General features: G+C 40.0%; 1 protein-coding gene across 2 annotated transcripts; it reads right to left on the bottom strand.

Moving 5' to 3' along the window:
* Window positions 1–281: 281 nt before the first annotated feature.
* Window positions 282–17,918, bottom strand: trim24 (tripartite motif containing 24). Of its 2 annotated transcripts, none has more exons than XM_041781162.1 (19): window positions 17,245–17,918; window positions 15,331–15,449; window positions 15,074–15,221; window positions 13,433–13,565; window positions 13,137–13,253; window positions 10,978–11,092; window positions 10,751–10,897; window positions 10,523–10,637; window positions 8,152–8,288; window positions 7,767–8,012; window positions 7,504–7,626; window positions 7,271–7,418; window positions 7,104–7,161; window positions 5,127–5,253; window positions 4,663–4,964; window positions 3,018–3,123; window positions 2,861–2,935; window positions 2,495–2,653; window positions 282–1,206 (listed from the first exon to the last, which is right to left on the bottom strand). In XM_041781162.1, the coding sequence occupies exons 1-19, from the start codon at window positions 17,507–17,509 to the stop codon at window positions 616–618; spliced, it is 3,231 nt and encodes a 1,076-aa protein (XP_041637096.1). In that variant the 5' UTR covers window positions 17,510–17,918; the 3' UTR covers window positions 282–615. The 2 variants fall into 2 exon arrangements, with proteins under 2 accessions (XP_041637096.1, XP_041637097.1); XM_041781163.1 differs by having other exon boundaries at window positions 7,767–7,994.
* Between the last annotated feature and the right edge of the window lie 1,875 nt (window positions 17,919–19,793).

Here is a 19,793-nt window from a genome sequence, read left to right as displayed (position 1 = left end):
ATCAAGAAGTACTATTTAAAATGTATGTCTAGTGATATTAGAAACAATCTAACTGACTGGCGTGGCCGTCCATTCTGTACAGACACTACAGTACAAAGTAATCCCTATTTATTGCATACCGAGCATTAAAGATTATCAGTTAAAAATCCTATCACATAAAGCTTAAATTATGCATGAACATGATGGAGTGTTGAAGTGTGGAGGAATAATTATTTATATCAGGACATCCTGCATGCATTGCTTATCCCAAGTCTTTTTTCAGGCAGCACATGTGGTTTCAGTTCTTGGCGTTATGTGCACATATGATAAGATAAAAGATGATGCACAATCCAATCAACAGTTCTTTTTGTGTGCTTCTGAGAGTCATCGTCACAGAAAATACCCTTTATATGTCACAGATAACCTCTTCACAGAAAGAGTTTTGCTCCATTCATGGTGCAGCTACAGCAAGACCACTCCTAAATGAGTCTATTAAGTGTAGCAGTGCCCCTTCTTTCTATTGCAAATATAACAATAATGTGTCTGATTGCAGCAGTTGCAGGGCCCCACTGGGGCTGCTTCTGTGGAAGACTGAAATCATTCATCTTTTAACAGTTTCTGTCTACCATATTCCATTTATCCCTCCTTCTCTGGGGCGGTCTCTGCAGGGGCGTCCTCTGCAGGAGCCGGCTCCTCCGCCTGGCTTTCAGGTGGATCTGCAGTCTTTTCCATTGGGGGTTGAGGATTCTCCTCTTTCGGGGAGCTGGGAGCTTCTCCATCCTTTGTCTCACTTTCAGCAGCTGAAGAGCTTTTTCCCTCTTCTTCTGGACTTTCCGCTTCCTGCTTTGACTCTTCAGCAGGAGGCACAGCTTCATCTGCTGCTTCCGCCTCTTTATCTGTCTCTTTTTCACTCTTATCAGTTTCCTTCTCCTCCGTTCCTGACGTTTCTTTCTCCACTGCAGCAGATGCTTCTTCCTCTAATGGAGGTAAGTCCTCCTCCACAGGGGGGATGCCTTCCCCTGCAGGACTCTGTGGTTTATCATCTTCAACGGGAGCCATACCTTCCCCCATCATCTCTTCCTCTTCCTCATCTATCTCGTCCTCCAGAGGAGGGATCATCTGCTCCTCCCTCCCTCCAGGGAAGAGCTTATCGGGGTACACTTGTTTCAACTGTTCCTCGAAGTAGTCTTCCAGGTATAAGCCTGCACTTCCCACTTCTGAGGTCGCCTGTGAAATCAATACATAGAAATTTAAAATCTACTGAAATTTTAGTCATACTCAGAATCAAGAAAACAGCTGCAAACATGACTTAACACAATAGCAGAAAAATGTTCAGTTTTAGTGCATTCAGAAAATATCCAGACCTCCTTCAGTTTTTTCAATTTTGTTATGTTGCAGCCTGACACTAGAGTCAAAATATCATTTTTATTCACATTAATCTACACTTAGAAACCCATCATGACAAAGTGAAACAGAATTTTAGATTTTTTTTTTAATTAATTCTAGTTAAAAAACAGAAATATCACATTTACATAGGAATTCTGGGCCTTAGCAACAGCACTTGAAATTCAGCTAAGGTTCCTCCCATTTCTCTTCATCTGACAATGATATCAGAGCAAAAACCAAGCAATGAGACAGGATTGTTGACAGGCACAGATCTGGGGAATGATACAAAAACATTTCTGCAGCTCTGAAGGTTCCCAAGAGCACAGTGGTCTCCATCATTCTCACATGGAAGAAGTTTGGCACAACCAGGACTCTTTGAAGAGCCGGCCTTCCAGCCAAACTGAGCAATGGGGAGAAGGGCCTGAGTAAGAGTGGAGACCAAGAACCTGATGGTCACTCTGACTGAGCTCTTTGTCATAACACACAAAAACCCATTTGGCTTTTCACCTGTGCAAACTCCAAGTGGGCTGTCATGTGTTTTGCACTGTGGAGAGGCCTCTGTCAGATTCTCTGGAGCTCAGTCAGAATAACCACTGAGTTCTTGCTCGTTCTGACCGAGCAACCAGCTCTTGGAAGAGTCCTGGTTGTGCCAAACTTCATCCATTTGAGAATTCTGGATTCCACTGTGCTGTTGGTAACCCTGTTAGTGCAGCAGAAATGTTTTTGTAGCCTTCCCCTGATCTGTGCCTGTCAACAATCCTGTCTCTGAGCTCTGCAGGCAGTTCCTTTGACCTCATGGCTTGGTTTTTGCTCTGTCAGCTGTGAGATCTTCTATAAAGAAGATATCTTCTTTCCACATCATGTCCAATCAGGTGGACTCCAATCAAGGTGTAGGAACATCTCAGCAAAGATCCAGAGGAATGGGGGGAACTTGAGCTACATTTCAAATGGTGCTGGAAAGAGTCTGAATACTTGCATCAGGCTGCAACATAACCAAAGTGAAGAAGTGAAGGGGGTCTGCATACTTCCTGAATGCACTGTGTAAATAAAATTCATAGACAAATCCACATTTTTCAAGATTATAACAAAAGAGTTTCTATAACTGTTAAAAACTCAGACTGATAGTTACCTTGTAGTATTTTGCACAGTTGGTAAATATGAGCCTGATGTCTGCGACAAACCCCTCTGGACTGCTGTAGCTTTCTTCCTTTGACTTTGACTCCAGCTTTTTCTTCACTATAGACAAGTCCATCGGTGTCTGGATCAGCTCTTTGTATCTTTTTGTCTCCTACATTAAAAAAAAAAAAAAAACTCATTTAGGCAAAGTATAAGTTGATATGTAAAAAAGTTTCTCTGAAAAAAGGACTGAGTGTAATCTGACCTTTTACTGTCTTTTCTTAGACATCTTTTAATCACTGTGTGCTAAAGTTTAATTCCTAACCCATTATGGTTTGATTTGAACTTTACTGACAAAATACTGAAAACATTAACTTACAGACGGAGAAGCAGGCTGCTGGAAATCGGTGCTGAAGTCGTTGCAGAACAGACGTAGAAGCAACCTCTCACACCGCTGCACAATACAATAAAGAGAGAGACATTTACCAATCATGTGATACTGAATTATATTATAAATAACTGCTGAGTGGACGTACCCTTCGATCAACGAATGGGAATCCTTCACTTTCTTCCTTTCTGTCAGAGTCGTACTGCATCTCGGGAGAGACAATGTCTCTGCAGAATGAACAGAACCACTCACCACTGAAGAGGCAAGACAAAAAGGGAAGTTATTAAAAGATTGTCCTACTGAATATGAACTCATCGGTAGTGCCTGTTAGAAAATTCATCATAAGAATTAATTTTTGTACAGCAGGCTTACAATGATGACTCTAGATGAACAACTTACACTACAACACTTCTGACACACTGTGCAATGTGGTGTTGTAATATCAGAAATACCAGAATCACAGGAATATGTCACGAGTAAATCTGCCTAGATCAGGTCGTCCTCACAAACTGAGTGAGCGTGCAAGACGGAGACTAGTGAGAGAGGCCACCAAGACACCTGTGACTACTCTGAAGGAGTTCCAAGCTTCAGCAGCTGAGATGGGAGAGACTCAGCAGACAACAACTGTTGGCCGGGTTCTTCACCAGTCAGAGCTTTGGCAAAGAGAAAACTCAGATTAAATCTGGACTAGAGTTCACCAAAAGGCATGTGGGAGACTCCATGGTCAAGAGGGAGAAAGATATTTGGTCTGATGAGACCAAATGGAGCTTTTAGGCCATCAGAAAAGACGCCAAACACTGCACAAGGCATGTGGGAGACTCCATGTGGGAGACTCCATGGTCAAGAGGGAGAAAGATATTTGGTCTGATGAGACCAAATGGAGCTTTTAGGCCATCAGAAAAGACACCAAACACTGCACATCACGACAAACACACCATCCCCACTGTGGAGCATGGTTGGGGCAGCATCATGCTGTGGGGATGCTTTTCAACAGCTGGCCCTGGAAGGGGTGTCAAAGTAGAGGGTAAAATGAATGCAGCAAAGTATAGGAAAATCCTGCAGGACAATCTTATTCAGTCTACAAGTGAGCTACAGCTTGGAAGAAGGTTTATTTTCCAACAAGACAATGAGCCTAAGCATACAGAGAAAGCCTCACAGAAATGTTTAAAGACAACAAAGGTAAGGTTCCAGAGTGGCCAGTCAAAGCCTAGACCTCAGTCCAATAGAGAATTTGTGGCTGGACGTGAAAAGGGCTGTTCATGCCTGATCCCTTTGCAACCTGACAGAGCTTGAGCAGTTTAGCAAAGAAGAATGGAGTCAAATTACAGTCCAGATGTTTGAGCCTGATCGAGGTCTATCCACAAAGACTTAGAGCTGTGATTGCAGCCAAAGGTGAATCTACTAAACACTAACTTGAAGGGGGATGAATATTTATGCAGCAACTTATTTTTCATCATCTCTGTAGAAATCTGTTTTCATTTTGACATTAAATAGGTTTTATTTTGGCATTAAAAAAACCCACATTATATTGAACAGAGATGATTAGCAAATTGATCATGTGAGAATAATTCATGCCAGTTTTTAAGTGACACATACAGATGATGTCCTTCTAAGCAAAACTGTAATCATAATTTTCTCATCTTAGGCAGTAAATTAAAGATGAAACAATGTTTTAATGTAAAATATATACAGTCTTCAGGGTCGTGATGTTTTTTTCAAATTAATTTAATAAAAACTTCATATAAATCATCTAAAAATGCAACCACAGCCTCAAGAGACGATGCGTCTCTCACCTGGGGGACTCATTCAGAGTGGGAATGTGGCACGCCAGGTGAAAAACTTTGGGACATTTGTCACAGCACAGCAGCTCCCCTCCATTCTGACAGACGGCGCACCAGTCCTCGTTTGGATCTTCTTCTGGCTCTGCTGTTTTCTCAGACTCAGGCTGCACTGCAGGCACGGGGTTCTGTTCTTTCCCAGATTTAGACTCTGAGACAGCGACAGTCACTGGAGCGGGAGCCTTCGGCTGCTGCCGGGGCTTGGACTGAGCCCCGGTGCTGCTGTCCGGAAGGCTGGACTTGACACTTGACTGCACCTGTAGCCAAGGAAGATGAGTAATATATGAAGTGAGATAGAATGAATCATCATATGCATCCATAACAGACACACCCCATTCTGCATAATGCATGATTATTTTTCCAGCAACACTGGAAACACAATTCTAAGTCTCTGCAGGTGTTTAAAGTAATTCTCTCACAAAGTGAACTTCATCCTCGTCTTCTGGTTCATCCTTGATGACAATGACCGGCCCAGGGGACGACCTTCTTCGTCGCTTTGCTGATGGTGCAGACAGGGGCTCTGACGCTGGCTTCCAGGAAGACATCCTTTGAGAAGAGATTGTAAGAGATGAGATGAGAAGACTGGGAACATGACAAAGCTTAAAATACATAGTACAAAATTTGGGGTTTGAATCCGGCCTGTGGCCCTTTGCCACATGTCTCTCCCCAATCTCTCTCCCATTTCCAACTCTATCCATTGTCCTCTATAGAATAAAGGCATGAAAAGCCCAAAAATAAATCTTAAAAAAAAAAAAAAAAGAAGGCAGAGGATGTTAAGTTCTGAATTTCTTGAGTAATATTTGAAGGGGACATATCATGCAAAAATCACTTTTTCAGGCTTTTTCTAACAAAAATATGTCCCCTTGGCCTGTCCACAATCCCCTCAAGTACCAGAAAAATCCATTCCCTTTCCTTCTCTCTTTCTCCACCTCTCAGAAAATATGTGCTGAAACACGTCGTTCTCAGATTTTCCCCTCATGATGTCATGTTGGGAGTTAGCCACACCCCAGGTTTGGTTAGCCCTCCCCGCTTTGTAGCCAAGTTGCTGTTAATCCTAAACTCTTCCACTTTCTAATATTATCACTAACAGTTGACTGTGGAATATCCAGCAGGGACAAAAAATCAGGAACTGTTGTATTGCAAAAGTGGCATCCCTTACAGCAGTGGTTCTCATTCTTTTCACCCCGTGACCCCCAAAATAAAGGAGCCAGAGACCCCCACTGCACCTGAAGGTGGATGAACACAGCCATGCAAAATCAAGAATAATCATGTGCAGACAAGGCTGTCCACAAAGGGGGGAAAAAACGGGAGAGCTTTCTGGAGCCCAGCCAAACTGGAGGTCAGCAAAATCATGGTCCATTGTAAAGTTAAGCTGTGATATTATAAATTTAACCTGAATAATAACCACTCTTATCAAATAATTCATTCGTGTAGTAAGTAGCCCTCTTTTAAAAATGTAAATCCTTTTGTTGAAAATTGACAATAGCTAAAATGGGTTAACAATGGCAAGAAGTGGTAAGAAACGTGGTGAAATTGGATTTTAGAAGTAGCAGAAATGGGTTAGAAATGCCAAAAATTAGAAAAAAGTGGCAAAATAACCAAAAAAATTGCAAAAATAGGTTAAAGTGGCAAAAAATCAGCATATTAAATGGTAAAAGGGGATTAAAAAGTGGCTGAAATGGTGTTAAAGTGGCCAAAACTAGGTGGAAATTTGGTGAAATGGGATGGAAAATGATACAAACTGGCAGAAAAAGGGTTAGCTGAGGCAGAGATAGCCAGAAACTGGCAAAAATGGACATATCAAATTGTGAAATGTGGCCTTAGAAAGTAGTAAAAAAGGGTTAATAGTGGCAATAATGTCTCAACAGAGCCAACAATAGGCAGAGAGTGGCAAGATTTGGTTTAGAAGTGGCAAAGACAGGCAGAAAAATAGTGATGGAAAGGATTTCAAATTGACAAAAAATGGGTTTTAAGTTGTAAAAATTTGTTAAAATTGATCACATTGTTGGGAAAAAGTGATGAAAACGGGTTAAAATTTGGCAAAATTGGTGTAAGTGGCAACAGTGTCTACTAAGAAATGTTCTTAGTTTTTTTAAGGCATCTGGAGACCCCCTCTCAGTGTCTCCCAACCCCAGCGTTGAGAACCCCTGCTGTACAGTACCACGGGCTTGAAGTCACTGAGCTCTTCAGAACGACCCATTCAGTATCACAAATGTTTGAACATGGAGACTGCATGCCTTTGTCTTTTAATGATTTTCTTTTGCCAAAATAGTATACTTTGGGATTTGGATGCTCTCTTAGTCATGAGCAACAGCAGCGAAAATGCAGCGTCCATGAATAGGTTTACAACTTGTACTTATTCAAACCGGAGAACAGTTTTGAGTGTTTTTTCTTACCCTGTGCTTCTGTCTGAAGAAGTCGGCTTGGCCATCGGGGAGTTCTGCCTTGCTTGAACTTGAGAAAAAAACAAAAGAACAATTTTGTCATGATTGAATTCTACACATTAGATAATTTTATACCCAGGATCGTAGGGATTTTGTTCCATCATGGCTGTGTTAATGACCTGTTACTTGATTCAGTATGCTTGGTTTGTCTGCAGTGGCTGAAGTCAGCGTTGAAGGGAGGCTAGGTTTGGGGATAGAAATGGTGATGGAGGGGACAGATCCACCTGGCTCACTCCTCTTCAGGTAGCCTGTCTCCAGTGGGCCACGCTAAGGAAGCAAAACACAGGTGTTGATAAAGATGCACAAAAATCATGCTCATGGATGTCTCTTCTTTATCTCATTTCCTACCAACCTGATGCAGTGAGGTCTGTGTCGCTGCTCCAGCGGACAGAGGCTGTGGGTAACGGGACGTACCCTGCAACATATCCGTGAGTTTAGCAGGATAGCTGGGGTTATGGGTCAATTCTCTCAGAGACTAGATGAAAAAAAAGTGAAGGGTGAAGGAGATGTCATGCAGACTTGACTCTTTAAAAACAAAACTTCCCACCGTTCAGGAGATAAGGAACATAACCCTCCTGCTAACACATTCTGGTCATAATACCTTTATTCACTAACCTGGACTGGCTGGAATCTGGTGTTATGGATCATGGATGCTGTGGGGCTTCTAGGGTTGGGGTTGGAGTTTCCATATCTACGTCCTGGCTGCATCAAACTGGGCGGGCCTTGGGAAGGGGAGCTTCCACCATGGATGGGTCTGGTTGGGGGCGGAGGGCCTGGGGGTCCTTGGAGCTGGGTATGTTGGTACCAGGACCAGTGGTTTGGAGCAGGCTGCCTGTGGGGATGCTGGGAAAGCTTTTCAACCTTAGACAGAAGAATAGTCCACCAATTAAATAAATGTTAAAGCAGCGTATTAGTGCGGTTTGGAGTATTGATCAGAGAGCAGATGCCACGTTGATGAGTAAACATGTCAGGTCACTTGAAGTAGGATTTAAGGTCCTACCTGCATCTGGAGCTGAGCCAGCGTGCTCTGTCGCTGCTGGGCTGCTGTGAGGCCTCCTGTGGGTGCTTCTGCTCTGGGACCTGCCTGGTGGTTGGTGATGGGCGGTCGGCCAGGACCTCTTTCTACTACCAGAGTACCTGTAGGAAATAACAAACAAAGAAATTAATCCTACCTGAGTCCCAGAAATGTCACCACAAAATGGTATCGTCTCCTCTGCTCTTTAGAACCATATAACCATGTCAAATTCACACTGAACAAATTAAAAAAAGAGATAAATAAGTATTATGGTCACTACAAGTGGGTCTACTTGCCTGTATCAATCACTATTGGAGGTGGAAAAAGTACACTACTATTCTATCCAAGTAAAAGTAGTTACTATGGTTGAAACCGACTTAACACATTTTGGCCTTAAAGCTGCCAAAACAAGACTAAGTTAAAACCTACCATATACACTCCTGATCAAAATTTTCAGACCAGTTGAAAAATTGCAAAACTGTTTGATCTTAAGAAGGTTCTTAATAGAGCTTCAAAATGCATAAAGAAGAAATGGGAGTGAGTATTTCACAGGTTATTCTGTTCTTTTCTGGATTTAAATTCAGCTACGACTCACAGCATCTGCTATCTTTTGCCTTTTCTAGCATCTGAAAAACAAAGAAGACAAAAACTGCAAAAAAAACCCCACAAAAAACAGATGGGAAACTGTAAAGAAATACTGATATTTAGAAGTAAAGACTCAACAAGAAAAACTCCCATGCCGTATTTCAAATTGTCAAAACTTGAATAGCACATTCAGTTAGAAACGTGCAAAAATCTGCAGTAAAACACTGAGCTAAGTAGCTTCATGTAATGGGTGTTGGGGAAATAAGCTACAATCTATCAAAAATATTTTCAGTTCATTCCTGCAAGTTTCTTAAACTCTCCTTCATACTTTTGCTCAAGACTACAGCCAAGAAATAAATTCACACGCTCAATCAAGCTGAAGATAAGGGAGCAGAGATTGAGTTATCACAAAACTACAGATTATAAAACAATTACTTAGGCCAGATTAGATAAATTCACTGCTAGGCAGAGGCAGGGGTGCAAATCCAAACTTTACAGATGACTACTTCTAAAAGCATGCTGATAAATGAAGATAAAATAACAATAACATGTTTTTTTTTTTTTTTTTAAATCAGTTCCCATTATTGCCTCTCTTTCCAGCTCCATGACAGAGAGCCATGCTGTTTCCTGGACCGTGGAAATTGATATGTGGTCATAAATTGAGTTTCCTGATATTTATATAGACCTGATTTCAAGAGCATGTAGCAGAACCTGAAAGCTCCCATCAGCCCGGTTCATCAGCGATGGATGTGAAACTGAATTAATGTAGAAGTTTTTTTAACATGAATCTTTAGATCAGCTGTTTCTGATTTTTCAGTGATTTATTTACTCCTTTTTACTTTAGGTAATCTGTGAAAAAAATTTGCTTGTGGCTTTTAAATCTGTTTGCAAATCTTCGGGGCGTATTTTAAACTGAGAATGATGTACCCAGCTGTCCTACTAGTTTGATTTCAACACCTGTTACACCTTCATTTTATCTGAAATGTGACAAATTCACAAGGTATAGCCGACTGGTGATTGCCCATCACAATCATTCAAGAGGTTTTCTATCACATTTCTTACTTGAAGATGACGGTTCCCCACCATCCTTCCAGTTTTTAATAATGCGTTGGACAGTTCTCAACACAATTTTAGTTTCAGCAATCTCCTTAGATGTTGTCTTTGCTTGATGCATGCCAGTATTTTGATCCATAACATCTTTTCTACAACCACAGGATGCATCTTCCGACATGGTTGTGCAAGAAATGATAAGCTACTCGCTGCATCTGTTAGGGTTTAATAACTTGCTGCCAGCTGAAACATAATTATCATAACAATAATACTTATACAAATTTTGAGTCTTTCCCTATAATACACACCAGATTTGTGGACATCATTGAAGTATTTGTAGTGATATAAAAAATAAGCTCTTAATTTTCTTTTACATTGCCGTGAAAAAGTATTTGCCCCCTAATTCCTGATTTTTTTGCATATTTATCACAGTTAAATGTTTCAGATCATCAAAGCAGTTTTAATTTCTCACAAAGACAACCCAGGTCAATACAAAAAGCAGCTTCTAAATGATGATTTTATTTATTAAGGGGAAAAAATCCAAACCTATCTGGCCCTGTGTGGTAAAAGGAAGGCAAAAGGAGTTGAATTTCTGCCACTCAGTGGCTGGAGCAGCACTACCTGTAACATCACATGCCTAGACTTGACAGTCCACCCACCAAGTTATATAAATAGTCCATGATTGATTAAGACAGAGAGACATCAGTGATGCCAGTCTTACCCAGGTCCACATTTGTGGCCCAGAAACCAGAGCGACACTGGAATCTAACGGTACTCTGTGGGACGATCGAGGGATTACAGCTCGCTCTCATCAGGTAATGGATCTGAAAAAGTATCTAAAAGACAACAAAAATACCTCAAAGTCCACAACAATGTAAAAGTTACATAAACTAAATGCATAAAGGGGGATATGAAGATGTTGTTGTTGTTTGATAATAAAGTCACTCACCAGTCTCTTGCAGTACAGGAGGGCCGTCCCACTGTGACTGGCTGTGGCCCATTTGGTAAAGTTGATGACGTGGTCAAGGTGCCTGTTCAGGGAGTTCACGTCCTCTTGCTGCTTTTTTAAACCTGTCTCGTGGTCCTTGGTCAGAGCCTTGGAGTAAAGCAGTAAATTAATTTTCAAGGTCAGATTAAGCTGTAACATGTCATGAAAACTTTGTAGATGGATTATACCTCAAGCTGGTTAATGAGAATCTTTCCTTTCCTGTTGATCTCCATAATCAGGTTACAGATGGACTTTTTTATTTCATTTGTAACAGTCTTACGGTTTTCTTCCACCTGCTGGAGTCTGTAAGAATAATCAGAATGAATTAAAATCACAAAAGTCTGGAATCAGTATCAGTATGAAGGGTTATTTCAATAGAGAATAATGTTTACAGTAATTACAATATTGACCCAAGTATGAGAAAACCCTGGTTATAAGATGCCCCCCACATTCAAGATTTATTTTTCTTAAAAGAGGTTTTCTTGTTTTATAAAGAAAGCAATTTGATTCACAAATAATGACTATTTTTAATGAAATGGGGCAGTTTTGTTGTTTCTTATAATACCTCTTAAACAAGATAATATCTTCTATTTTTTTTACATTAAACCAGGGGTGTCAAACTCAATCACAGCAGCGGCCAGATTCAGAACCTAGATCTAAACCTGAGAGCCTTACAAGGCAACATTTAACCATAACCTGTCAACCTTATTTTCACCTGTGATAGATTATGGGGGGGGGGGGGGTGTGCACTGATGAGAATTGATTATGAGATGAAAAAGTTCAAAGTTTGTATGTTAAAATCAGAGATAAAATGTAGAACTTACAAGTTCAAAAGGTCAAAATAAAATCAAAAGACAAAATAATTACTCCTAAAGGTCAAAATATGACTTTAAATTACAATTATGAATCTAAAAGGTCAAAATATGAAATTAAAAAGTCAAAATAATGACTCTTAGATGTCAAAATGTGACTTAAAATTAGAAATTATGAACCTAAAAAGTTGAAATATGGAATAAAAATTCAAAATAATGACTGTAAAAGGTCTAAATATGACTTAAAATTAAAAATGGTGAATCTAAAAGGTCAAAATACGAAATAAAAAGTCTAAATAATGACTCTTAAAGGTCAAAATATGACTTAAAATTAAAAATTATGAATCTTAAAAGTCAAAATATAAAATAAAAAGTCCAAATAATTAATATAAAGGTCAAAGTATGACTTTAAATTCAAAATAGTGAATCCAAAAAGGTCAAAATATGAAATTACAAGTCAAAATAATGACTCTTAAAAGGTAAAAAAAAAAAGAATTTATTAAAAAAAAAAAAAAAACACTGTGAATCTAAAGGGTCAAAAAATTACTTAAAATTAAAAATAGTGAATCCAAAAGGTCAAAGTATGAAACGAAAATTCAAAATAATGACTGTAAAAAGTCAAAATATGACTTATATTTTAAATTGTAAATCTAAAAGGTCAAAATACGAAATTAAAAGTCAAAACCACAAGTACAAGTCAGAATTGTGAGATACAAAATCTAAATGAAAACCCAAACTTATGTCTTTTCCCACATTCTTGACTTTTATCTCATTATTTTCACCACTGCCATTTGTATGACTTAATGAGGATGTTTCAAATCATTAATGTTAAATTAACATTTTTATACTGGAGGAACTCTGAAGACCTCATACTGGTGGGCCAGTAATAATTAAAATATGATACAATGTTGTGGGCCAGGTATAAGTGTACCATGGCCAGATTTAGTCCTCCGGCCTTGAGTTTGACACCCCTGCATTAAACGGTCATATTTCTGCATTTTCCACAGGATGAGAGCAGACCCATCTCTTACATCCACAGACACTCGTACCTTTCCTCTTATAATACATACAGTAACATGTCCTACCCTGCTCTCTCTCCTTTATGCACAAACAACTCCTAATCTAAGAGCTGCACTCGTGATTCTGTTGCATCATATTCCAGAAATTTACAGTCATGAACAGATGTCTTCCCTGTGTCCCTGGGACTGCAGCTGTGAGGGGAGGCTCGTCTCAGTTATGAAGGATACATCCAGTATAAAGATAAGTGTCCCAGTCTGTTATTATAAGAAAATATGTGCATTTAAAAGTCTATGCTGCTTATATAAGGTGACCCCGCTCTTTCAGGTGTGTTACAAAGAAAAAACAGCCTCATATTTGGGCCAATATGGTATTAGTATTCCCATCACTTACAAAGTAATAGTAAAGCTGACTACCATGTAATCATGATTATAGTATTCCACCCACTTTGTCAAAACTACATTGCAGTCAAATAAACTCCTTACTGAACAGAAGCTTTAATTAACATTAAAGTGTACCCATTTCCAATACAGCTGGACACATCCTCTATAGCCTTTTTCTTTTCCTGCAGCTGCTGCGTCATGTTCTCCAAGTACTGCCTGTGATTTCGGTATGCATCCTCCAAAAACTGGTAACTGTACAAGAAAATCAGAAATGTCACTTTAGAAGAATTTATCAAAACCTGCATCATGCAAACAAATTCATGCTCGATCAATAATCAACAAGCTGTCACCATATATAGCCAAGCATGTATTGACTATGTTTAAGGTGATTATACAAAGCTTTGCTTTATGGAAGAAAAAGCAGAGCTTACTTGTGATCCTTGTGCTTCAGCAGCTGACAGTCTCGACAGGTGAGTCGGTCACATGTCTCACAAAACAACTTGAGTGCTTCCTGCTTGTGGATGTCACAAAATACGGGCTTCTGCGTGGAAATACCAAGCGCTTCTGGGATACAAAGAGAAGGATTTAAGCGCATAGGGAAACACAAAGCCAGCTTAAATATCTATCTAGCTTTATGAACCACCTACACCAATTTTAGGGTACATGTACAGTACTATGCAAAACTATAAGGCATGTTTGGGCCACAAACTGAGGCTGAAGTAAGGCGTGGAATGGTGAGTACACTGCCTGAGGAGTGACACAACCTTAGTCATGCTCTGGATGTCCTTGCATATAACCAGGAGCATGGGAAAATAATCTATAGAAAAAATAAAGTCCACATATAGGGTGGAGTAAGGGGTGGTTATGGTGAGTAAGCACAGCTTAGGGTGCTGTATGTGCGGGTGGTAGGCTTGCCACAAGTGCCTGGTTGTGCTGCGGATGTCCCAAGGGCTGGGGTGTTTTACCAGGGGCGAAAGGGGCCAGACAAAAGAGATGCCGTCGAGTTTAACCTTGGCTGCCAGGCGATACATGTGTCCTCATGTGTTAGCTTGGTTCTTGCCGCCCTCCCCCTCCTCTCCAGCCCATGGTTGTGGCACGACAGGCCCCCTACATGCCTGATACTTATGCACATATCAGCTGACAAGCTGAACAACGGATGTCCAAGATAATGAACATTCTAGACACCCATCAAAAACTTCTAGAAACATTCAACAAATTGTTGGAAATGATCAAAGATGAATCTAAGAATGACTGTGGGAGGACACTTCGGGAAGTTTTGCATGAAAATTTTAACAGGACAACTGTGTGCCAAAATTATCCCAAAACATCTGACTCCTGATCGAAAGTAAAAACATGAGCACATTTGTGGAGACATTTTGGAACAAACTGAAGGAAACCCACATTTTTTAGAAAGTTGCTAAACTTTTAAGCTAATAATTCTGACACCTTGGCAAAAACATGTGACCTGTAGTGAACTAAAGACGTCACTAATCGGAAACTTAGAGCAGTTGTGTGTGAATACCTACTGACTGTGAACCACATGGTTTCATCTTCATAAGCTTAGTCTAATTATTAATAACCATATCTCCTAAACAAAAAAAATAGCTGAAAGTATAAATTAGAAAAAGACTGGAACACAAATGGCAAGATCTTGTTTGCAAACAATATGGTATTATTTAAAAAAGTATTTTGGGTCTGTGTTACCCACTTGTTTCTGACATACACAGAGAAAGCAGAACTTGGTGTATCGCCTGCTTCTGTTTCAAAATTGTTAGCTACAAGCCTTGCAGCAGCTAGTTAAAAACGCAATCAGTGAAGATATCAAATGTTACAACTGCTGTCTAATGCTGTTGCTGCTTCTCTTTATCATCCTAAATACTTTATGGTATAGGTTATCTCTCTAACATTTTATGATTTGTCATGGACACTTTGCCTTGTGAATGCAGCATAAGTTATAGTATGGAAAATGAAAAATCACAACAATATTGCATTTGACAATGGCACTATTATTATAAGATTCTCGAGCCACATAAAGTTGATAAGTGGTGTCTACCATGTGCATCACACATTACCTGGAGACATCTCTTCCTTCTGGCGTATGGTGTGATCCCTTGTGAACTTCACTCTCTGATGCGCCTCAATACATGTCACACACAGAAACTCCACACACTCTACGCAGTATCCGGTTGCCTCTGTGTTGTCTTCGCAACTCATACACACCTATGGAAGACAAAGATGACGAAAAATGACAAAAAGACTCGGGGGAAAAATGTAGAGGAGAGAGCAGTCACAAAAAAACAAACTTCTAAAACAGAAAGTGAAGACAGACCTGGCTGGTTTTCTCCACGGTGCTGCTTGGCACCTCTGCAGAGTCTTTCACAAAGAAATTATCCAGCACATCCATCTCCCAGCATTCTTGTCTGCATACTGGGCATCGAATGGCGCCCACTGAGCGAGAGATCAGAGTATTAAGGACTATCACTTACAGATACAACCACAGTGTCTTTTACTACATGCCCTAACAAAAAGCCTTGTAACACAATGCTGATTACAGGACGTAACCCTTTGAATCACCTGCCATTTTACTATTTCCTGGGCTTTGGTGCAATGTTTCAGTTAAAAGTGTAATGGTCATTAGATCTAAAATAACCATTTTTATTCATGTTTGGTTAATAACCTAACAAACAGAATGACATCAGAAAAAAATACCAGTAAAAAACATGCTGAAATTTTTTACTTTCCACATCATGCAGCTCTATAAACAGGTGCTTGTCAAGAATAAGAATATAGTGTTTTTTTCTGTGATTTGATTCAAGAAGTTCAACTTATTCTTCATTCATCTCATATAAAGTGAAAAACTTGAAGACCTTTTTTTATCTTGATGGCTTACAGCTCATGAAAATAAAAAAAATCCACTATCTCAAAATATTTGAATATTGTAGAAAAGTTTAATTTCATCTCAGTAATTTTGCTCTTTCTGGTACAGTCCAACTGCTGTCTTGACATTTCTGTAGAAGACACTAGCTGACATCCTCCATAAGGAGGGTAAGCCACAGAAGGTCACTGCTTAAAGGTCAGGCTGTTTTCAAAGGATGTATTAATATATTCATGGAAAGTTGACTGGAAGGGAAAAGTGCAGTAAGAAAAGGAGCACAAGCAACAGGGATTAGCTTGTCCTTCAGAGGACTGTCAACAAAGCAGATTTAAGAACAGTGGGGAGCTTCACAAGAATTGGACTGATAGTATTCAGTGGATCAGGAGCCACCACACAGATGAGTCCAGGAGATGGACTACAAGTGTTGTGTAACTAGTGTCCCACCAATCCTGAACCATCAGTCTTCATCAGTGTCTCAACTGGGCTAAATAGAACATAAACCTTGAAATTAAATTTTTTATTTCATTTGGAAATCAAGGTCTCGGAGTCTGGAGGAAGATCAGAGAGGTGCAGAATCTAAGGCTCTTGAAGTCCAGTGTTTTCAGTCTCCGCCAGTGATGGTTTGGGATGCCATGTCATCTGATGCTGTTTATCCACTAGTCTTTACCAAGTCCAGGTCCACACTAACAGCTGTCTACCAGGAGATCTTAGAGCCCTTCATGCCTCCATCTGCTGAGAAGCTTTATGGAGATTTCCTCTTCCAGCAGGACTTGACAACTGCCCACAGAGAACCCAAAACCACCGGAAACTGGTTTGCTGCCTGTGGTATAACTGTGCTTGACTGGCCAACTCACCTGACCTGAACCCTGTGGAAAATCTCTGGAAAAATGCAAAGAGGAAGATGAGAGACACCAGAGTCAACAATGCAAACACCCCAGCAGTACCGCGGACTGATCGGCTCCATGCCACATTGGATTGATGCAGTAATTTGTGCGAAAAGAGCTCCAACAAGTACTGTGCATAAAGGTCCACATGTCTGTATACTTCTTTTTTTGGTGTTTTGTGATATTATGAGATGGTGGATTTTTTATTATCATGAGCTGTAATCATCAACAGTTAAAAAAAGACTTCAAATATCTTACTTTGTATGAGGTGAATCTAGAATGTATGGAAGTGTATATTTTTTGGTTAAATCACAGTAAAGTGAATGCTTTTATTCTGCTGTAATTTTCTGAGATAGGCAGTCCTGTGACTCAAACTAAGCATCAACAGCAGCCTTTCTAATCAGAATGTGACACAGTTACTTCTTCACCTATATCTCTAGCCTAATTCAAACAAGTGCTCCTAACACAAAGACAACGTTCTCACGTGGTTTGTTGTCGGGTTGTCCTTGGGAGTCCCGCCTCGGTTCAGCACTCTTGAAGGGAGCAGGCAGACACCTCTTGCAGAAGGAGTGGAGACACGGCAGGAGTTTGGGCTCTCTATTGTGAAAGCTCAACTTACAGATGGGGCAAGTGTCCATGAGCCCGAATGTACCTTTCAGCCTTTCTTCCTCCGCAGGCAAACTTTCAGCCTCATTCTCCACTATGATAACAATGTCGTCGTTATCTACATTTTCGGCACTTTCTTCCATGTTTCTCTGTGGTTTGTCGATCTTTTCAGTCAATCAATCAATACAGCGATGCGATAGGAAACAAAGGAGACGCTATTCTTGGACTGGCTTCAAAAGCCAGATAGGAGATATCCAAACAGACATAATTCTCTATAACTTTAACGACAAACTCACTCTAAAAGCTCGTTTGACGGCTTTAACTGAAATGCAATTTCTCCGTTTTCGAAGCTAAATTAGCAACTTAGCTTTCTTATAATGGAGATATGCTTGATACAAAAATCCATAGGTTTCCCGTTTTTATCTGTTCTACTTTACGAGGCGAAAGTTAACAGCTCACATTACACATTAAATCAGATTTACCACGTTTAAAAACGGTTTTAAAGAGTATATGTCCATTGATGAGGCGACCATCTGTGATACCTTAGCTCAAAACACATACCATATATCACCCACAAGGCATTGCGGTATTTTAAAGCTACAGTGCCCGTGAAAGGCCAAACTACATTTTGTGACGCGCGTTTAGGTCGGTGTACGTTTCGGTTTAATTTTTTTTACTGAAACATATGAAATAACACACATATATAAAACGACTGCTTATTGATTTACGTTTTTTTTTTAACAGAGAAGAACCAGCATACAAATAAAAAGGCGTTTTTCTTTCTCAAAACAGGTGAGATTTAAACTAGTTTCATTTTCTATTTCGAAAAAGAAAATAACTGGACGGCAAAATTTAAAAGGTCAGGTTTTTACTTTCTGTTACAGAATGTTTTCGTTACAGGGGAAAAAACACAAAAATAAATAGAATCTATTCGCCCAATGAAGCACTGAAACACAGACCGCAGTGGAGGACTTCCGGTTGTAACGACCAACTTTAAAAACAGGAAAATAGAATGACAGTTTGGTAAATATTAAGTTAATCTTTTGTCGTAATTATCAGATAAAAGATCAGAATTATAAAAAAGTGAAAGTCATAATTGTGAGATAAAAAGTCATAATTATCAGAAAGTCAAAAGTATGTGTTTTAAAACTTCTATCTATCTATCTATCTATCTATCTATCTATCTATCTATCTATCTAGAGGATCTAAGGATGCCTCCTGGTCACCTCCCTGTGGAGGTCTTCCAGGCACGTCCAACTGGAAGGAGACCCCAGGGTGGACCTAGAACTCGCTAGAGGGATTATATATCTCACCGGGCCTGGGAATGCCTTGGTATCCCCCAGGAGGAGTTGGATGGGGAGAGAGATCTCTGGGTTGACATGCTTAGCCTGCTGCCACAGAGATCCAACCCCGGATAAACGGCAGAAAATAGATGAATAGAGACAACAAAACAAAACAAACATTTTGATGTCAGAGTGAAAACAGATTTCTATACAGCATGTCAATTAAATAAAAATATATGAGGTAAAAAAAGAAGTAGTTGCATAAATATTCACCTCCTTTAAAGTGACTGAACTAATTCAACAGAGGTCCTGCAAACTGGTGCAAGTAGTCTCACGATTAAACAGAGATCACCTGAGTGCAGTGACTGTGTCTCAAATGATTGTAGTATAAAGACACCTGTGTCTGGAAGGTCCAGTCACTAGTTAATCAGTGTTCCTGGCTACCATTGCACCATGAAGACAATGGAACACTCCAAGCAACTCAGAGAAAAGGTTACTGAAAACTTTAAGTCAGTGGATGGATACAAAAACATTTCCAAGGCTCTGAACATCCCCCAGAGTTCAGTTAAACCCATCATCAAGAAATGAAGGAATATGTCACATGTGTAAATCTGCCTAGATCAGACCGTCCTCACAAACTGAGTGAGTGTGCAAGAAGGAGACTAGTGAGAGAGGACACCAAGACACCTATGACTACTCTGAAGGAGTTCCAAGCTTCAGCAGCTGAGATGGGAGAGACTCTGCAGACAACAACTGTTGGCCGGATTCTTCACCAGTCAGAGCTTTATGGGAGAGTGGCAAAGAGAAAACTCAGATTCAATCTGGGAGACTCCATGGTCAAGTGGAAGAAAGCTCTTTGTTCTGATGAGACCAAAATGGAACTTTTTGGCCATCAAACAAGATGCTATGGCAGACACCAAACACACCATTCCCAGTGTGAAGGATGGTGGTGCCAGCATCATGCAGTGGGGATGCTTCTCTGCAGCAGGCCCTAGAAGGCTCAATAGAATGAATGCAGCAAAGTATAGTAAAATCCTGGAGGACAAACTTATTTAGTCTACAAGAGAACTGCGGCTTGGGAGAAGATTTATTTTTCAGTACGTTAATGACCAACAGGATACAGAGAAAGCTTTACAGAAATGGT

The sequence above is a fragment of the Cheilinus undulatus genome, linkage group 23 (assembly GCF_018320785.1).
Source record: "Cheilinus undulatus linkage group 23, ASM1832078v1, whole genome shotgun sequence".
NCBI lineage: Eukaryota > Metazoa > Chordata > Actinopteri > Labriformes > Labridae > Cheilinus > Cheilinus undulatus.
Note: the sequence above shows the minus strand (reverse complement) of the source record. Positions and strands in the feature narration are given on the sequence as shown.

Coding starts and splice junctions, on each gene's coding strand:
- trim24 (XM_041781162.1), bottom strand. CDS start 17,509: ATGGAAGAAAGTGCCGAAAATGTAGATAACGACGACATTGTTATCATA. Junction 8,013..8,151: donor TGGCTCAGCTCCAGATGCAG/GTAGGACCTTAA, acceptor CTTCTGTCTAAG/GTTGAAAAGCTTTCCCAGCA. Junction 7,162..7,270: donor CATACTGAATCAAGTAACAG/GTCATTAACACA, acceptor TTTTTTCTCAAG/TTCAAGCAAGGCAGAACTCC.